This window comes from Panthera onca, chromosome X (assembly GCF_046562875.1).
Source record: "Panthera onca isolate mPanOnc1 chromosome X, mPanOnc1 haplotype 2, whole genome shotgun sequence".
In the NCBI taxonomy this organism is placed as follows: domain Eukaryota; kingdom Metazoa; phylum Chordata; class Mammalia; order Carnivora; family Felidae; genus Panthera; species Panthera onca.
The window spans coordinates 102,895,109-102,916,839 of record NC_138357.1 but is presented as its reverse complement, the minus strand read 5'-3'; the positions used below and the strand labels follow the sequence as shown (position 1 = coordinate 102,916,839).

Sequence of the window (21,731 nt, the reverse complement as noted above, 5' to 3'; positions counted from 1 at the left end):
TGACTTTCCAGGGCTTGCTGGAACCACTTCACCGTCACCAGCTCCTGGAAGGCCTCTTTTGAATTTCCTATAGTTTTAGTGATGATTAGAAAGAGCAGCCTTTTCCTCTGGTCAAAATCTTTCTCCCGTCTGCATCCCAACAATCTGTCATCCCCACCGTGACTCCTGTTCTGCCACCAGCACAGAGCCCGACGTGGGGCTCGATCCCGTAAACCACGGACGGGATCATGACCGGAGCCGAAATCAAGAGCCGGATGCTTAAACAACTGAGCCACCCAGGGTGCTCCGAGACTTATTTTCATCCAAAAGGCAAAAATAGAGCCCCGGTTCCTAGGGAAACAAAGCAGTACTCATTACTCAGTCCATTTTTACAGAGTCCCCGCTACGTATGAGGCACTTGGCAAAGTGCTGGCACAGAATGCGGTAAACAGACACAGTTCCTGCTACTTTGCATTTGAGTCTCTGAGGATATTTTTCAATGAACACATCTAACATTCCAGCATTAAAATCAATCGACTGCTGTCTAGTGAACACACATTATGGGCTTAGCCCCATACTCGGTATTTACAGGCAGGGCTGGAACAGGATGGGGTGGGGTGGAGGAAGACGTCCTAACAGGTCCCGTGCCTTTAGGCACAGTCAAGTTGAGTAGAGTTAGTCAAAGGGCTGGTCACAAAGGTCTGTGCAGGGTGTAGGGAGATCACAAGGGATAATGTTAATAAGAACAAGGGGCTGTTAGCATCCCTAGGTTTGAGGGACAAGGAGGGAGAGCCATTATTGGATTAGAGTGCGAGTGGGAGAAAGAGGAAGCAGGAGCAGGAAAGGGAAAGGAGGAAGAGAGGAAGAGAGAGGGGGTGAGAGGGAGGGAGACAAGAGAAAGAGGAGAGAGAGAGGATAAGGGCCAGAGCTGTGGGAACCAGGACAATGGAAGCCATATTGCTGCAACGCCCCAGCAGCAAACACGGAGACAAGGATGTACGTTGAGGTAGCTTGGGCTGTAATTCAAGGAAGCCCCGGTGCAGGAACTGGTAAAGGATGCGGGACTGCTTTGGGGACCCGGGGTCCCCCTGTAGGTGAGGACGTCAGCCCAGAAGACGCTCCAGAGTTGTCCCCCTCCGGCCGCCTCTAGGTGAGCGGCGAAGGAAGTGGAGTATTTATTTACTACTGCTTGAGGACTACTCCTGGAGTATGGAGGGGGGAGCTCATTACCTCTCTGGCCTGCCACTTGGGCTTCGTGGGCAAGTTCCTATGGACAGAGAAAGCCTTGAGGGCAGAGTCACAGGTGTGTGTAGTTGGAAGGCTAGGTTCGGGGTGCCTGGGCACGGTGGGTTCCAGAGGGCACATGAGCAGGGCCCTGACAACTAATGCTACAGAAGATATGTGCTAAGAATGACCGAGTAGAAAGAGAGGAGAAGTCTGGGGTCCTGTGACTATGTAGTCACTATTCCAGCAGGCCCCAGGCTCTGAGCTGTCAGCAGAGAACCTGAGGCGGGGCTCAGGCTCACTAACTGACATCACGACCCGAGCCAAAGTTGGATGCTTAACCGACTGAGCCACCCAAGCGCCCCTCTCTGGATTTCTATGTGAGAACGTTATACAGCCCTGCTTGGGATAAGCCTCTGTTATTTGAGTTTTCCGTTTCACGTGGCCAATCCTGCTTCTGACCCAGTCACTCCCACCCGTGCGGACCATCTGTGTCTGCTCACATCATTCCTGGCTCCCATTTTAAATGGCTGAACAGCATTCCGTTCATGGCTGTACCGTGATTTATTGAAGAAATCCCCTCTTTGGGAAAATTTAGATTGTTTCCAGTTTTTCACTGTTGTAAGTAAGGCTGCAATGAACATCTCTGCAGATAAATCTTTGCACACAGTTTTGTCAATTTTGTTAAGCAGAATTCCTCGAAATATATTTATTTCATTGAAGGCTATGAACATGTTAAAGGCATTTTATACAAATTACACTCCTGCCAGCAGGAGTCTTTCTTTATTGATCCAGGTAGAAAGGGAAAAATCCATTTTCTGCTGGTCAATGGCAGTTAGTCGGTATAATTCTTAAGGCACATTAGATATACTGCCTGATACGGATTATTTGAGAATAGGCCTCTCGCACCCCTTCACTCCATGATAGACTGTAGACTTTTTGAGTTCAGGGAGGCACTCAGCTCATCGGCTTTCTGTCTCAAAGCCCAGCCCAGCATCTTGAGACATATGTGGATCAAGGAGAAAGTGGCTAGAACAGAGATTCCGGAGGAATAGATTTAATTCCTGACTCCACCATCACTCCCTGATCTTAAGCAAGCCTTGTTTTGTCCCTGAGCTTTATTTATTTTATATGAAAAATAGGCATAATGATATCTCCCTTGCAGAAATACCGTCAGGATAAAACGAGAAAATGGATATGAAATTGCTTTGCAAAATGTTAATTACCATACAAATAATGTTTATAATCACACACCTATGGGATGTTGTCTGAATGACAGTAATTCTAGAATTAATCTCCCTGCCTCAACCAAGCAGCAGTTGTCTTCACCCCTTGCATCCACTCCTAACTACTAGTAATGTGCCTCACACAGGATCAAGTGGGGCGGACAGAGATGCCTTTGAACACTAACTGCCTGGGCTTATGGGACATCGTTCTATCTCTTTGCCTAGACCAATGGCACCTGCCCAACAGATCCTTCATTCTTGGGTAGACCGTGTGTCCATTATTCCTCAGCATGAATGATGAATCGATTAGTCCCTATTTGATACAATGGGAAAGAGAAGGCCAGAGGACGTTCTACAATCAGAGGATTATGCTGACAAAAAGATAAGAACGGAGTTCTATGGAATGGAGGCAGGGGGGTGGAGTTCAATAGGTTGTTCCTAGCTGAATGTGGCATCCACTCAAAGCGAGAAATCGCACATGACTCTCTCCTTCTAAGAGATAATTATGAGGCAACGGGGCGTTTCAGTGGCAGAAAAGATAAGCTGGAGGGCGAATTTCAGATCAATTACATATTTAGGTTAAAATATTTGGCAGGTGGATCTTTTCACCGAAGCTCAGGTGAAAGGACAAGACTAAGCGTTAGATGGGAGCTGGAGCTATAAAGATCACTGGACCCCTGCAGGCAAGGAGACTGTTGAAAGAAAACCGTACCCTGGGAAGTGGCCCATCATGGTGGCACCACTGAAAAAGCCTCCGAAGAAAAACGATACAGAAATGAGAACAAAGTAGGGTGAAACATCAGAAAGACAGCCAGCCGGGTGGTGAGATATTGTGAGCACCAGTGGGTTCCAGTGCACTAAGGGGAGAGAAGAGGAAGGTGTATTTGGTCACAAGATCACTGGTGATCCCAAGAGGGCAATTTCACAAGAGCACTGAAGGTAAATGGAGACGACCATTACTCTCTCCTGTTCTGTAAACCAGCCCACTCCATTCACTTATTTACGGAATTTGCTTAGCGTCCCCTCTAAAACCTCAAATCACACGAAAAACTTATTTCCGCCTGTTTTCACTTCCGAAGGTCATAATCAAGATTATAGGAAAGGGCTCAAGGTTTCATGTAGTTATCAATGCTGAATGTAGGTGTATGCGCCTATCATTTTTCCCCACTGGGATTGCTTTCTGTATGATTTCTCTTTTCTTCTGATGGGACGCATATAGTTCCCGAAGCAAGAGTAAGTTTTCTGTCATTTAACCGAAAGGCCAAGTTAAATTTAACACCGTTGCAAACATTAAATTAAAATAAGAATAGCGCCGCATATGTCTGGATCATATATCAAAAGTAAAGATTCAATGAAAACTTTAAGATCACTTACTGAACTTTCAAAGATGGGCAGATTTTCCATAAAGATTTCAACAGCAGAGACAGATGGGCTGCATTCCAGAGGGGAAGGTCACCAGAGTGATGAATGAGACCTCTAATGTCTGCCATAGCTGTGAAAATCTTTACGGCTAACTAAAATTCCTCACGAATAACAACCTGTAAATATTCTATGAGCTGTCAGGCAGGTAACACCGAGCTCGGAGACCAAAGCACACGGCGAACAGAATACCACGCCATGGGCTTTGCCGGCAGACGGCCACGTCATTTAGAGTATCAGGCTTACACGTGATCTGGGGAGTCAGGAGTTCCTACTAAACTACTTGCCGAGGCGCCTGAGTTGCAAAGACAAACATACCCAAGGGTTGCTGGCTTCACAGTCCTACAAAATCTCATAACCGATATTTGGTAGGGTTGCTCCTGAAAGAAAGGCTCCTTCCAACTGACTTACACGAAACTCCAAGAACCTCACTGTCATTATCAGGACAGTGAGAAGGAAAGAAACCCAAGGCCGGCTACAGGAGGACAGGTGTTTATATCAATAGGGTCACGGCTGAGTTCCGCTCATGGAATTTCTGACTGCTTCTGAACAGAAGGGCCCGACTCTGTTACCACAGAACTTTCCCCCCGGGGTAAAGGTGCCTACGGTCTCCAGGCCATCTGGGTTAAGCCAGGTTACTAACAAGTCACTGCGATATTGCCAGGTGCCTTTAGTGTCTCTCCAGATGTGCTTTTAAAAGACGGCAGGCAGTCAACACCGTTTGCTGAATGCTCTCTGTGTGAAGGGTATTGTATTGGGCACCAGGGAAATTTCAAGGAACGTACAATTTGAAACCGAAGCCAGTAGGGAGCAACTCGGATATTAAAAACCAAATGACTGTAGATGAGATGCACATCCATTTAGAAAGCAAAAGGGAGAAAGAGCTAAGGATATGATAAAAATTAAAGCCAAAAGGAAGGGGGAGAGATTCCGTTTTGATCCTAACGCTTTCCTGCGTTGTGAATCAATTAACCATCCGTGCTTCAGCCATAGCTTCATGGCAAGTTTCCCGGCCCCTTGACCTTGGGCGTAGCCATGTGACTCGCTTTGGCCAATGGGGCGTTAGCAGACATGATATGAACAGAGGCTTGTGCTCTTGTGCTCTGGGGATCTGCCAGGAGTACGTGCCCCAGGTGGCCTCTGATCCTTCGGTGGGTCTCCACACCCGACATGTAGAGAAACAAGCGGAATGGAACTAGCAGCCTGGAGCGAAACGCGGACGACCTTCAACCTGCAGCCCGCAGCCAAACTTCCCAGTCGAACTTTATCTAGATCATCTGAACCGCAGTTGACCCGTAGACCTATAAACACGAGAAGAGCAACTTTCTATTCTCATATAGGAGGAAGGGAGGGGCAGCGGGAGGGGGAGAAAGAGAAGGAGGGGTGGCGGGGGGAGAGAGGGAGGTAAAAGAACATCAAAGAGGTGAAAGAGGACAAAAAGATTCCCAAGCGGAGGTCTCCCCGGATCAGTAGCCACATCCTCCACCATCACCCCAAGATGAATGCAGGTTACCCACTTTAGTCTTTGCCGTGGACACAGGCAGTTGCCGCTTCCTAGTTCCTGGAACCCCTTCTCTGAAGCTGATAACCTGCAAGGGTTCCGAGTCTAAACTGGAACGTTATTAAACTTGTCCAGTCTGGGGGCGCCTGGGTGGCGCAGTCGGTTGAGCGTCCGACTTCAGCCAGGTCACGATCTCGCGGTCCGTGAGTTCGAGCCCCGCGTCGGGCTCTGGGCTGATGGCTCCGAGCCTGGAGCCTGTTTCCGATTCTGTGTCTCCCTCTCTCTCTGCCCCTCCCCCGTTCATGCTCTGTCTCTCTCTGTCCCAAAAATAAATAAAAAACGTTGAAAAAAAAAATTTAAACTTGTCCAGTCTGTTTTCTCTGCTATGAAAGAGAGAAAGTAATACTCTTCATTCTAGAGGTTTGTTGTGAATATTACAGAGGTGAGCCCACAGAAAACGCTTCCTTCGTGCGAAGGGCCAAAAGTGCTCCATTTTTTTGGATTCCTATCACTATCCCTATCATCATCATCAGCAGCAGCAGCAGCAGCATCATTAGCGTAGTGAGTCATCAGGGTATTTATCCCATGAACCAACTTTCCCGCCAGTGTGAAGAATCCTAGGGGAACCGGGCCAATGAGAGCCTGTGATCCTAGAGCGAAAGTGACTGTTGACCGCTAAAGCGTGGGCCTAGGCAACAGCTCCCAGCAAATAATCCCTCTTCCCCGCCCCCCCCCCCCCCCCCCCCACTTTCCGGCCTTCTTCGTCCTCTTCAAAAAATTTTATGCGGTTCTCAGAGGAGTACAGCATGAGAGGAGACAAATCCTTTTGCCATTCTGATGCTGGTGTCACCTATGAAAGTCAACCGTGTGTCATCATTTTACACTAGTAATTGTTTAGGAATTCAAAACAAATAGCTAAGTATTTTTAGAAAGACATAGAACAAGACATTTTCGTTTTAATTTCTATTTTTGCTTCTGAGTTTTAAATTTCATGTGACCAAACTTACTGTCTTTTTTTTCCATAACTAAATAAATAAACGTGTGGCTGGTTCACGTTAGAGGAATTATCTGATCTTGTTGAAGACATAAGCCTTGTTGTCTTGTATTTTGCCTTAAGATAGCAAGGGTTCTGGTGAGCTTTTGGGTTGGGCTCCAGGAGTAACTAAAGATTGGGTTCAAAACTTTCCCTCTTCCCCTGCCACCCTTTTAATACATGTATCTGCTCCAGACCTCCTGGACCAAATCTTTTGAATCAGTCCCTCTCCCTTGCTAGCTGGCCTCGGTCAAGGTCTGCAATAGAAGCTCTCGCTTTTTACCTTTTGAGAATAAATACCCCTGTCCTTAACTCACACCATAAATGAGCTCATGCCATTCTATTCCTCCTCTAAATTTTTCCTAGACATTTCCTGCTCAGATTTTCTCTTTCCAAGTCAAATTGTCCCCATGTTGACTAATCCTTCAATTATTCTCTCTTGTCTGCCTATTTCTAGCTCATTAAAACATTAGCACTCTCTAAAACCTATATTTATATTCATTATACATACATAAGAAATCCCTTTCTGGACAAAAGGGCTATAAGGAGGCTACATGTAAAATTGGAAAGGGGGATATTCATCATATCAGAATACATCTTGTGAACCTTGCTAAGTGAAAGCAATCAGGGGCCAAGCAATCAGAAGCATTGTTTGCTAGATTCCTCTCGGATGAAACATTCTCTACCTTGGATTTGCATGTAGCTTCCGAGACAATGTGCATTAACTCTAGTTGTGATGTTGCGATTTATGCGATATACATTGGCTCCCTGCCAACGCAGTTGAGCGGGAACTGTAGTGCCTGGCTCACAGTTCCCAAGACCCTTGGAATTTCCTGGGTGGAGAGCAATGAAGGTATCTCTTGTTACGTTAATGAGGTGACTTTTGGAAGGCACCAGAGGATGGGCCTCTGGTGATCCAACCTCTTCATTAGAGGGTCAGAACTTGCAGTCCCCACCTCTCCCCAACCCCTGGGGAGGTGGGAAAGGAAAGAGGCCGGAGGGTGACTCAACTGCCAATGGCTGATGATTTGATCAATCATCAGTCTGTAATGAAGCCTCCATAAACCCCCAAAGGACAAGGTTTGCAGAGCTTCCGGGTTGGAGATGTGGGGAGAGCGGCTCACCTGGGGAGGCCACGCAAGCCCCACGCTTCCCGTCCACCTCTTTCATGGGGGTGATCCTGAGTGACGTTTCTTTGTGATAAACTGGTGATCTTGGGAGTGAAATGCTTCTCTCAGTTCGGGGAGTACCTCTAGCAAATTAATCCAAGCTGAGGAGGAGGTCCTCGGCCCCTCTGGTTTAGTCAGTCTGCTCAGAAGAGGTAGAGGTGACGATCTAGATTTGCGACTGTCTGAAGTCCAAGGAGGAGGCCGTGGAAATCTCCAGTCTAGAGCTGGTTGGTCAGAAACACTGGTCAGAAGCTGGCTTGTGACTGGTGTCTGGAGTGGGCAGGGTGGGTCGTGGGGGGGGGGGGACAGTCTTGTAGGACTGCACTCTTAACCTGTGGAATCTGACGCTCTCTACGGGTCGGTAGTGTCGGAATGGAGTTGAATTCTAGGACCTGCTGGTATATGAGAATTGCTTGGTGCTGTGTGGGAAGTACCCCCCTCCGTGGAAATTGGGCTCATTTACTAGTCTGTAGAGAACATCTCATTTTGCTTCCCATAGAATTAATTCCTCCTTCCTCTCTACTTGTACTACTCCTATCTATCACGACTACAGAAGGTCATGATTTCTTTTCCTTACGGGTCTTTCTTTTTTGTTTAGAACTTGAGCATCCCAAGGCCAGGATTCTGTCTATTCCAAGGGCCTAGTGTTTGTTAACGAGTATATGAATGAATGCTACAGGCATAGTGAGTCAGATCGTGTCGCTTCCTAGCTCAGAACCCTCCTGAGTCTTCCCTTCTCAAAAAGAAATTTCAAAGGTTTTTAACCATAGTTGCCAAGACCCTACCTGGCCTGGATCTTGGTCGCTCAAGGACCACCTTATGATTCACCACCTTGCTTCCTCAGCTTCAGTCTTACTACACTCCTTGTTGTTCCTGAAACCCCACCACGCTTGCTCTCACGTCAGCGTCTTCACATTTATGGTTTCCGCTGCCTGGAACCCTGTTTTGTCTCCCTCCCCACCCCAGTATGTGCCTGGTTTGTTTCCTCGCTTCTCCATCCAAATGCCACCCCCATGACCACCACACTCGAACCCACAAACTGTGAGATCGCGACCTGAGTCGAAATCAAATTTGGACGCTCAATGGACTGAGCCACCCACGCGCCCCTTATTCTTCTTAATTAAACTTCTCATGACCTGACTGCTTTCTCCTATTCAAGTGTAACCTCCGTGAGAGAGAGTTTTTCTTTTATCTACTACTGTTTCCCCAGTATCGAGAACAGAGTTTGACCTATACTAGTCATTGAAGAGACTAGGTGAATGACACAATGAATCAATTCTCAGCTGGCTGAAAATAAAGCGAAGCTCCTCATTTCTTCAGGACATTAGACCAGGCTCTAGACTCAGTTCTTTCCTATTGTATGAGAGAGGGAATAATCTTTAGAGTGCCCAGTTATTCATTCAATCAAGCCATATCCTGCACTTCTCTGCAAGATGTTGGATGCCTGATGTTAAAAAAAAAAAAAGGAACTCCTGCCCTTTACCCTTCTGGCGCTCACACTCCAACCCATTTCCTTTTATGATCTATTTTATCGACTATCCTTCATTCTAACTCTTGTCTGTCATTGGTATGCATGCTGCCGAACTTAAGGTGTAAGGCAAGAGGCTGATGTAATCTTATGCTGTTCTTGAAGTCCTTACCCATTAATGGAGGTCATGAGGTCGGGCATCTGAAATAATGATCATCACTACATACACTGGGCAAAATCATCAACCTCATAAGGAAAGGTAAGAATAAATCAAATCACCCAGTGGCCAGAATGAGCCTATCATAATGCCTTTTCCTCATATACTTTGAAATTCCTGTCAGTCACGTTGTCCCCTAACAGATGCGGTTCCCTAGGAAACAGCCTCTAAGACAAAGTTTAGAGAGCGGGATATTTAGTATGCTGTGCCCTTGAGCTCAACGCCTGAGGAAGGGAGAAGAAAGGAACCACGAATGGCAACCGGGAAAAGGCAAGCTAGGATTCAGGCCCAGTGAGTCTCCATTAACCTCACTGGAGTTCCTGAAGTAGAACGCTAGAGTTCTCCCGAGTTGGGCCCAAACGGCCAGGTCGTTACACTCCTGCATCCGTCAGGACCTGCCCGTGGAAGGGGTGTGACCTTGGGGGAGACAGCTGAAGCAATTCCCAAAAGGACAGACGGCTGAAGGTTGTCTGCTGAGGACACTCCTCCTTGTTGCGTCAGACGTGGGAGTTTAGAAAAGTAGTTTCAAGTGATTCCTCAGTCGGAGGCCATTCTACTTGGTGTCCCTTGTGACTCAACTGCTATGGCCACACACTGTCCAGGAGTTAGGGATACGGGAGTGGAAGGGACAACTTTGCCTTTCGGAGGGCATGCGACAACATCCGGAGGCATTTTTGGTGGTCACAACCGAGAGAGTGGGTACTACTGTTGCGTAGCGGGGAGAGGGCAGGGATGTTGCAAACACCCTACCATGTACAGCCCAGTCCCCACAACGAGGAGTTGTCCGGAGTGCCCAGGTCAAGAAAGCCTGGTTTCGATATAAATAGACAGTAAACACCTGACCAAATCAGACTCTCTTTCTTGGCGAGTTTGATTGTAACATATATAGAAAAGTTAAGAGGGTGGGAAGGTGGGGAGTTAAACGAAAAGGGAGACGACTTAAAGAAGAAAACCGAAGTCATAAGGCCGGAGAAACCGTGAGTAAGGACAGGGCAGAGAGGAGAGAGAAGCCACGATGCCGTGGTCGTGTGGAGTCCACAGCGGCAAAGCGCACGGAGAGAGACGCAAACACTGTTCGTGGTGACTGCCATTCCCTGTCCTTCCTAATGTTTGCAGGTGTCCCCCGATCACCTAAGCCCATGTCCTCTGCCTGCAGCTCCAAGGAGGCAAAGCCCCTCTGCAGTGGACTGCAATCAAGAGGGTCGCTCTTGCTGAGATCTGAAAGTATACTGAAAAATTCAAGAGAATGGGTTTTAAAGCAGGTGCAGTTTATGCCAGTCCACAAAAGAACAAAATGCCTCTGTCCTCACCTCAAAGTTCTCGCCACCAAGTATTTTGTAATCCCATGCTGGGTGCGCTCTGAAAATGGAAAACATCCAAATGGAAAAATGAAAGTAATGATTTTTGCCCACAGGGATGGGATTCCACCATTTCTGTGTTGCAAAGCTTTGTATTTGGGGACAGATGACAAAACGGTACCCTAGGCCAAACTCACAAACGCCTTCATTTTCCAGGGAGTGTAAAAATATACCTTTCAGAGCCTGCATTCCACTGAAATAGTGCCCATGTGTCACGAAACTGATTTAGGACTGTGGGGCTGGTCCCGGTGCCCTAGGTCCCCATGAGGCCCAGAGACGTCCGTTGTGATGAGGAAGACAGAATAAGAAAGAAGACAAATATTTGCTTCATCTCTGCCCTGCCACCAGACTAACTCCCGGGTACGTGGGGGAGCGCCGGGGGGAGATGAAGCCATTGAACTCCACAGTCACATTTTGCATGGGTAGCATCATCAAGTCTGGGAGGAGTTGAGGCTGCTGGTGCCCCCTTCAGGGCCCAGAGAAAAAGATTTTGAGGAAAAGAGCTTAATCATCATCACTGTGCTTTTCGTGGACATCCAAAAGGCTACCTTTGAACTCATGGAGGTGTCACCAGCATCACTGCTAAGTTAGAAGGCATCTGTCCCAAACTCCCAACACTGGCGACAGCATGTGATGACTGAAGAAATTGGCCCAAAGTATTTGGCCCTGAGATTTTTCCCTGATAGGGAGCTTTGGGCTGAAAATCGTCTCATACTCAGGCTGCCAGCTTCTTCCTGACTTTTATCATGATGGCTTCTTTAAGCCTATCTGTAGCTTTAAATTATTGGCCCACTCGTATTTCAAATTCATCCATCCCCGGAGGACAACGGTAGCAGTGTTGAGTGAAATATCAGCAATTATTAGATGTGCTTAACGCATTTTCCCCCACCTTCTTTATGAAGCGTGTGACTAGGAGAAGGCGGGCAGTGGGATGGTGGGGGGAGGGGGCGGGTACAGGGATGAAAGTTTGGCACCTGTCAGCATGGAAACAAACTTCTCAGTCCTACGCAGCAAGGGGAAACGGTAACGGCTTGGGGTGCTTTAACGAGATAAGAGTTGACCAGGGATTTGATTAAGAAACTTCAGATGATGAAGCCTAGAAGAAATAAGTGATCAATTCTTTGTTTTTACAGTGCCTCATCATCTGAGAACAAGAAGATCACTCAATGAAGCACACAGTGTTTAAATTCAGAACAAATAGTAAAAAGGAAATCCGTCTTACGGAGTTCCATAGCCATCAAGAGAGTTTAATACTGCGAGAGGTCAGTGGGTTAAAAGCTAGAGAATAAAAATCTTTACCATTATTGTTTTTTTTTTCCGTTAGCAAAGTAATACATGCTTATTATAAAAACATCTGCAAAGGTAAAAAGAAAGAAAAACACAATAGCTCTTTGCATTTTGATGTATTTTCTTTCCAGTCTTGTCTTTATGTATCCTCTTCTGTTGTTTCTATTTTATTTTCTAATATAGCTACGATCATGCCGTAATTTAGAAGTGCGCTTTATCTCGTAATATATTACAGGGCACAGGAGACTTTTATAAAAAGGACCATGTCAAGTTCTCAATGCTATTAGTCGTTGCTCAGAGGCAACATGAAAGGTCACGTTATTTATTGAGGGTCTACTATGTGACAGTCGCTATGCTAAATCTCATGCCACTGTGTATGAGCAGTGTCAGGAGCAAATTTACCTCGTCTTCTTTTGGGTATAAAACATAATTCACTCTGTAAATGATTTTATTGAACATCTACCAAGTACAGATACCATGTTAGGTGCTGGAGAATATAAAACCATCCTGTCCTTGCAGAGATTAGGGTCTACTCGTTGATTATTCATCCATTCATGAGTTACACAAATGACTATTGAGCTCTTATAATACAGAAAACACTGCCCTTAGATCCATGAAAAATACCTTCAGGAAGGAGAGAAACTAGTTACACACAATTAAAAACAGGACAATGAATGACACTTTCATGTCTAGTTGGACTCTAACAGGCAGATGAGAAGTTATACCGTTAAATTGACAGTCACAAAGACACTATGCTAATGCTAAAGCTAACGCTAATACCAATCACTTATACATCACTATGTGCTACGTGCTACTCTATATATTTTACATATATATATGATTTATATATATATAAATTTACATATATATACAATTTACGTATATATACACATATATATACAATTTACGTATATATACACATATATATACGATTTACGTATATATATACATATATGTGATTTATATATAAATAAATAATATATATATGTATATTTATATATATACGTATATATACGATTTGATATGTATATATCAATATATATATAAATATATATAAATAAATATATAAATATATGTAAATAAATATATATAAATATATATAAATATATATATAAATATATATATAAATATATACATATAAGTATATATATATAAATATATATATATATATTGCAGGTGTCCCTGATCACCTAAGCCCATGTCCTCTGCCTGCAGCTCCAAGGAGGCAAAGCCCATCTGCAGTGGATATATATATAAATAAATATATAAATATATATAAATAATTATATAAATATATATAAATATACATACATATATATAATATATATAAATATATATGTATATTTATATATATGTCTATATACGATTTGATATGTATATGTATATATTTATATATATATACACGTGTATATATTTATATATATATATACACGTGTATACATATATATTTATTTATACACGTGTATATATATATATTTATATATAATCGTATATATATATATATCCTGTGCCCGTATATATATATATATATATATATATATATATATATACGATTTGATCCTCACTATAACCCTGTAAGATAATATTACCGTACTTCACTGAATTCAAAACTTCACTGGACGTTAGACGCACTCTGATTTCAGGGCTTTTATAACTTGGTGGGAGGGACCGTGTCTTACATGTGACGAAACGTTACTATTATCCCCATTTTACAGATGAGGATAAAGAGACTGAGTATCTGACCAGCACTGGAACCTAGTCAGCTTAATGCCAGAGTCTTAACCCACATCCCGAGGGAGACAACACCTGGCCCCGAGGCATCCGGAGAAAAATTCAGGCTCTGCAAATCAACCTAGTGCGGCCCAGACCAAGAGAAACAGAAGAGAGAAATCTGTGGCGGTATCAGAAAAACCAGGCAAGCGCTGGCCTGAGTGTTGTAAATGGTTAAGGCAGTGTGAGATGTGGCTTGTAAGTCCAGAAACCGGGGTCCAGTCCCACATCTATTATAACCGCGCGTGTGACCTTGGTAATGTCATTTCACCTTTCTGCACCTATTCTGTCATGGGTAAAAAGAAGGGTAGGGGTGGCGTCTTTCAGTGTCTTTTACACTTCTTTTGACTGCAACCCACAGAAGGAAAGTATTTTACATTTTGTTGTAGCACACACGTATGCACGCGTGCACTCACGTACCCCCACCCTTAACCGAAACCGAAGTGTCGAAACAATACTTAACCTTGCTTGGGCAATGTACTCTGATATTTTCCAATCTCTTCCATTCCATTAAAAAATTGTTGGTTGCAAGTCATTAAACTGATTTCAACATTCACTAATGAGTACTAAGAAAACAACTCAGATAGAGTCTCCCTTAGCCTCTTTCCAGTTAGGAAATTCTACAGCATATGGGACTCCTGGGGTGGGGGCGGGAGCCAGAAATCTCAGGAAAGAGAAAGTTGACCCTTTTGCCTTATAAATAACTCATTTTCTTTTTAATTGGACCGTGTTCTTACTACCTTCAGCAGAAAGTTCTCATTATTAAACCATTTGGCGAATACCACTTTAGGGCAAAGATTCCTATACTATGTTCCATGACATGTTTAGTGAGAAATTAATTGGTATGCCTGAAAAAGGCTTCCATAGTCACGTAAGTAGGGAGAAGAGCTACTGACTTTTTCCTCCTCTTAGCGTTTCGATGTATATTAAAGGCTGCAACAATTCCAACAAAAAAGAAACTTTCTCATCTTTATAAGCTAGTTTTTCCAATCTTATTGACCACAAAACTCTTTTTTCAAGGAAGAGTTACTAACATCATACAGAACATTAACGTTCTTAGGAACGTGGCTTGGAAAATGCTACTCTGGGGAATTCTACGACTGGTAAAATATTTTGTTTAAGTTTTAAAATCCCAGTTAGTTAACATACAGCTTAATATTAGTTTCAGGTGTACAATATAGGGATTTAACACTTCCATACATCTCTCCTCATCCCAAGTGCCCTCCTTAAGCCTCATCACCTATGTAACCCAGCGCCCCCTTCTCCGCACCACCCCCCACCCCCCCGAACCTCCCCTCTGGTAACCATGTTTGTTCTCTATAGTTAAGAGTCTGTTTCTTGATTCGTATCTCTTTTTTCCCCTTCGCTTGTTTGTTTTGTTTCTTAAACTCCACATCTGGGTGAAATCATATGGTACGTGTCTTTCTCCGACTGACTTATTTCTCTTAGCATAATACTCTCTAGCTCCATCCGTGTGGTCGCAAATGGTAAGATTTCGTAGAACGGGTAAAATCGTAAGGCAACTCTGAGTTCTTTTCACTGTTACAGAAAAATTTCTACCTTTATTCAAATATATAGTTATCCTTGGTTATGTAAAATTTAGAATAGAAGCTCAGAGAACTGAGAAAATTGACGCGAAAAAAGAGCTTAAGTTCTTTTTTTTTTTTTTTAAGGTTTTAAATTCTTGAAGATAAAGGATGGACAATTTTCAGAGTACTATGTCAATAAATACTAGAGTACTTTCTGGATATTGACATATGAAGACATGGGCACTAATATATGTATCAATGCCAACAGTGTGATTAAAAATTCTATACAAATTTAATAAATTACATGTATAAATTTATATGATTTTTAAAAATCAAGGTAGTAGAACTTCTCCCTTTTCTTGGTTTAAGTTGCCAAAGTCAATTAAAAGTGGTAGAATATTGGGGCTCCTGGCTGGCTCAGTTGGTGGAACATGCAACTCATGATCTTGGGGTCATGAGTTCGAGCCCCACATCAGGTGTAGAGATTACCTAAGATCTTTTTTTAAAAAAGTGGTAGAATATTAAAGCTGGAATTAAAGGCAAGCTAGTGTCTAGCAATGGATAAGGGTCAGATTTTACAATGTTTTTCTCTTCTCATTTCTCTCAGATCTAAGATAAAAGAAACAACTTCTTTAACAAGTAGAGATTGGGGTACCAAGAAGAAACACTGAATACTTTTCTTTAGTAAAAGCCTGCCTCTCTCTACTGATAAAAAAAAAAAAAAAGACAGCTGGTAATGTAATTTTCAAAGGGGAATGCGTGTGTGTGTGTGTGTGTGTGTGAGAGAGAGAGAGAGAGAGAGAGAGAGAGAGAGAGGGAGAGACAGATGAAGGGAGGAGAGAAATGGACAGGGAGAATAAGAGAGACAGAGACGGCGAGCATGTTTGCGGGCACAATGAGCGGCTCATCTTTATTTCTCTTTGTAATTTCTAAGTCTCAAAGACTTAGTATTATTATTATTCCTAGTAACTTGGAAGCCAGTTAGACATCTACCAAGTCAAATTCATTTACTATGACCTTAGTGGTATTTTTTTTCAAACATATTTTTATTTGTTTTAGGGGAAAAATGGTTGTGCTTTCAGTGAACACAATTTAACAGCAAATAAGTGACTTGGGTGAGGGCCCTGCCTCAGATACGGTTTTGATGGGGCACCCAATTTCTCGAGCAGATTTCTAGAGGTCAGTGTGGCAGCACATATCAAAAGCCTTACCGATGTAAACATCCTTTTACAGAGCAGTTCTGTTTTTAGGAATTTATCTTGTAGAAAGAATAGGAGATATTTCCAAAGGTGTATAAAGGATGTTACTCACAGTGTTGGATAGCATAGTGAAAAATCTGAAATAACTTTCCTGATGAGTAATTAAGAATTGTCTTGGTAAATCTGGTAGAGAATACTGCCCAGACATTTAAAAAATTATTCTGTAGAGGAATATTTAAGCACACATAAATATTTTTATTATAGTATATATTATATATATACATATATACATATATAAAATACTATATACTATATATATAATACTATATACTATACATATAATACTATATATATACATATATAATACTATATACTATATATATAATACTATATACTATACATATAATACTATATATATACATATATACATAATACTTTATATATATAGTATACAATATATATATTTATATATATTAAAGCAGGTCACAAAATGTTCATGTGTTTTTATCCCTGTTTGGTTTCAAAAGAAAAGTATCTACGGGGCACCTGGGTGGCTCAGTCGGTTAAGCGGCCGACTTCGGCTCAGGTCACGATCTCGCGGTCCGTGGGTTCGAGCCCCGTGTCGGGCTCTGTGCTGACAGCTCAGAGCCTGGAGCCTGTTTCCGATTCTGTGTCTCCCTCTTTCTCTGACCCTCCCCTGTTCATGCTCTCTCTCTGGCTCAAAAATAAATAAATGTGAAAAAAAAAAAAGAAAAAAAAAGAAAAGTATCTAAAGTATAGAAAGCACACTTTTTATAGTGGTTATCTCCAAGGGGTGAGATGAAGGGTAATTTTTTTTTTCCTGTTTGTACTCTCTGCTTTCCAAAATTTCCTAGAGGGGGCATATATTACCTCTATAACTTAAAAAAAAAAATGGACATGGGCGCGCCTGGGTGGCTCGGTCCATTAAGTGTCCAACTCTTGATCTCACTTCAGGTCTTGATCTCAGGGTCAGGAGTCCAAGAAATAAAATGAAATACAAATGAAAGAGGACGACACAAAGAAACAGTCTTCATTGAGTCTTTAGTCCCACCGTCCTATTTCTCAAATATCCCTTAAACCGAAGTGCTAATGTTTGCTATCCCTAGGCAGAGCTTCTAAGCATATACTGACATTCCACACGAGTAAGAAATTGGTGGCTTGCGGGGCTCGCTCCACTGAGGCAGGGAGATGGGTGTCTTTATGAGCGTCTGTGGCCACCAGCCTGACCTTTGTGGACGTGGGCACTGGTGTGATATTGTTTAAAAGGTGCTCGAATGTTCCACCTGGCCCCTCCCAGTTCTCCCCTCACAGCTCAGAGATTATGGATGGCGTTCTACCAACAGAGACTCATTCCTCAGGCTAATGGCTTTTCACCCTATTAAAATGCAAATAACCCGGGAGAAGTACACATTAAACTCTACCTATCACCTGGGTTAAATAACATATCATTTTCTGAGAAGAGGTTTTAATGGGGAAGACACGGGAATTTGGGTGGGGCAGGCAGAGAGAGAAGACAGGGTGAATCAATGCACATGGTGTTTGAGGAGTAATGAATATTCATAATAGTAATATTTTCGTTTATGGCTTATGAGTCATCTACAAATATGTTACTACATTTAATCTCAATGAAATCGAAGAGAGTGGCAGTCACCAAGGCGACTTAAGCAGGCCAGTGATTTGGAAGAGTACAGAAGACAAAGTCTGTAGGCTTGGTAATTATGCTAGGCATGCCTACAAGCCACCGTTCCACTTGATTGCGTAAACTCCTTTAACTTGCCCCTGCTTCTTCGGGCCCTTCCTAAGCATGTGCGATGCTGTCCGAATAATGACCGTGTGCACAGGGTAAGGCCAGACCCAGTCAGGAAAGTAAGACAGTTTGTTACTTAATACATTATCAGTGTGTAACAAAAAGACAGGACCACCACCTTCTAGGAACTTTTGTTCAAAAAGACAACGGCCAACTGGAGACACACGGAAGCATCCGCTCACATACTTGAAAACGTGAGCAAAGATCTTTTTCCGAACCTATGGAAAATGAAACGGAAAGGAAAGGAAAGGACCAGAACGTGGCAATAAAAGAAGGCAACACAAGATGAAGGGAGGTCACACAGAATTACTTCCTGTCTGTAAAATACATAAATTAAGTAAATGACAGTCCAGTATGGTGATTCATCAGACTCTGGAGCCCACTGGCTTTTGAATCCTGGCTCTGTCAGTCTCGGTGGGACTGTGTGCCTCAACTTCCCCATCTTTAAAATGGGTGGAATCATGGCATCTACCTTACGGGCTGGCACGAGGATTAAATTAGTTCATATTCGTAACATTGCCAGGCAGAAAGTAATTGCCTTAAAGTGATGATTAAGCCCTCATACATCCTCATGTATGAACAAGAAATATGTCAAAGTGTTAACAGATCTTAACTCCATGTGGTAGGAATATGGGTTTTGAAATAGAAAAAAAAAACCCTCAAAACACACATTTTTGTAATCAAAGAAAGAGTGGGAGAAATTAATAACGTGAATCAGAGGAAAACGGGAGGTTGGCAACGTAATAGGTAAAGTTATATTAATAGGATGTTCCAATATTTTTTTAAAATTTTTTTCAATGTTTTTTATTTATTTTTGGGACAGAGAGAGACAGAGCATGAACGGGGGAGGGGCAGAGAGAGAGGGAGACACAGAATCGGAAACAGGCTCCAGGCTCCGAGCCATCAGCCCAGAGCCCGACGCGGGGCTCGAACTCACGGACCGCGAGATCGTGACCTGGCTGAAGTCGGAGGCTTAACCGACTGCGCCACCCAGGCGCCCCGGATGTTCCAATATTAAACCCTCAGTTAACTAAGGCTGTTCCTCTTAGTATGTTGTAAAACGTACAATATTTATCAATACTACATATGAATAGTATGATTAATGATACACACACAATGGATACAAAATAGGAAAACTAAAATAAGAAGAATGAATGGAGGTCAAGGATAAATGAGCAGTAAGACTGGTTAGGGAAAGGAAACATGATAGGCAGCGCTTCTGACTTTGAGGCAGGAAGTATTTAATGAATTATGTAGAGCTAAAGAATTATAGATTCCTAGTAACACATATTGAATTATCCTATCGTAATTATATAGCATCGTAATTACCAGCCTATGAAGTGAACTGCTATAAGGAGAACTAAAGACTCAAAAATATTACCAAAGTTAGCACTTGAGCACACACTACAGGAAACAATTATGTGTTAGCTGAAGCCTGGGCAAAATGATCTAATCGGTCCTCCTCTCCTAACCCTCTGAATTTTCCCACCGAGGTGTATTTCAGGATGATTTATGCCTCCAGTGCGCTTGGCAGAGACGATGGTAATTCAGCTCTTCATTCTTTGCTGCCAAGACGCAAGGAAGACATTACACGATGAAAGGTGACAGCGACTTACTGGAAAGGAAGTGCTGGGACGCGGGGCCAAAGTCCCGGTGGGCTTCGTGCAGCTGCCTGATGCGGTCCTCAACGGCCACCTGGGGGGAAGAGGAGAGAAATGATGTCCTCTCATCAGATATAATGAGGAGCAATGAAAACGATGTGTCCTCTTTGGTCAGATCTTTTGAGCCTCGAAAGCTGGGCCACTAAAGCAGCAATGCATAACCCCATTTTTAAAATAGATTTTTAAACGTTTGTTTATTTTCAGAGCGCGTGTGCACGAGGAGGGGAGGGGCAGAGAGAGGGAGAGAGAGGATCCCAAGCAGCCTCCACGCAGTCAGAGCGGGGCTTGATCTCACAACCGTGAGATCATGACCTGAGCCGAAATCAGGAGTGGGACGCTGAACCGACTGAGCCACCCAGGCGCCCCCCAGAGCCCCGGTTTTACCGTACGGCCTCCGAGAGCCCTTTTCGTCAAACCAGGGCCGAACGAAAAAAAGATGTGCTTTCTTGGTAACGTGAAAATGAGATTTTTTTCACACTCTGCTCATTGGCAGACACAAACGAACTACTGCTCCAATGAGCGTCAAAAATGCCACCTCTAAATCTTTCGTGCAAAGGTTAGGGAGGTTGTCATTTCCCCGTATACTAGATAAGTGAAGGACCCCAGGAATGGCATTTATTTTGTCTTAGTCTATTGTTTTTGACTAATGTTTTTGGGAATCCTATTGGTAGTTAATGGATCATTGAGAATTAACGAGTAACCAACAGCTGATTAACACTTAAGCATCAAAGTAGAGGCAAGGCTTAAATATAGCGTAATTACAGAGGAGATAATGAGATCAAAGACATTTTCAGATTTCAGTTTTTAGTAGACTTGAAAATTACTGCGAAGTAGATCTTCAGGTGGCAGGAGATAAAAATTTCCATTCTTTTGTGTTTTTTTTCCTATCAGGTTTTTCTAGAATATACTGATGGTGTCCTGATGGCTTAGTGAATTCCATTCTGGGGGGGGGGGGGGCGGGGAAGGAAGAATGTGACGGGTGAAATGCTTTGCTTTTGTCATCTGGCATTCTGTGGACCAGGCATCAGGGGTGGCCCCAGGCACGCGAGCTTCACAAATCTGGATCTTAATTTGGTTCTGAACAGCCCGTGGTCGACAAGGGGTTGGTCAGCTCTTGCCCAGAGCCAGCAAAGCTACAGTGGGTTCACTCCTATGGTGTAGCTAATGCCCAAGGGATAAAACAGATATTAGACAAGATCAGAAAAGTGGCTAAGGGAGTCTGGTCTAAAGCCGGCCAATCTCGCAATATCAGTCAAGGGCCTAACATAGATTCAGAACAACCTTCTGTTTTCACTTTCTCCTAGCCTTGCACATCTTTGCTGGGAACAAATATTTGGAAAAGCATGTGGAGGTTCCCAAACGCGCAGGATGTGCTTCACTGTGACGCACGCACAAGCGTGAGGCGCATCTCAAACCTCCCTTCCCGGCCCTACGGCCCCGCACCGTCCGCCACGCTCAGCTGGCCTGTCCTGCAATGTTCCATCCAATTTAACACCCGCGTGACTTGTTTTGGTTGCTGCTCCTCTCTGCAGCGTTCTTCTCCCCCTTCGCTCCCAGTTCCAGTCTTTTCTATGTTTCTATGTCTATTTTCCAATCCCCCGGGTTGGAAGGGATCGCTTCCTCGGCATCCTCGAGGCTCACAGTCTCTCGCTGGAGCATTTCTGTCATACTGTCCGTTGTAGTTGCAGGGACAGGACTTATCTCCTGCGATGCCACGTGAAATCCCCGATAGCCGGGACCATCCCTTGCTTGTCCCGCCTCCCCTCCCCACCCTCCCGCAGGGCGCACTGAACCCTGCACATGGTAAGTGGGTCACAAGTGCTTAATGACTAGTTGACCAAACCAATGTGTACGTGTGACAGA

General features: G+C 43.6%; 1 protein-coding gene across 13 annotated transcripts in view; it reads right to left on the bottom strand.

Annotated features, from left to right (window-relative positions):
• DMD (dystrophin) overlaps positions 1-21,731 on the bottom strand; it is a 2,113,538-nt gene that overhangs the window by 209,166 nt on the left and 1,882,641 nt on the right. For all 13 annotated transcript variants that reach the window (XM_081792827.1, XM_081792829.1, XM_081792824.1 and 10 more), the window contains one exon: positions 19,824-19,902. In XM_081792827.1, coding sequence (XP_081648953.1) covers positions 19,824-19,902 — 79 coding nt within the window. The remainder of the gene's footprint in view (positions 1-19,823; positions 19,903-21,731) is intronic.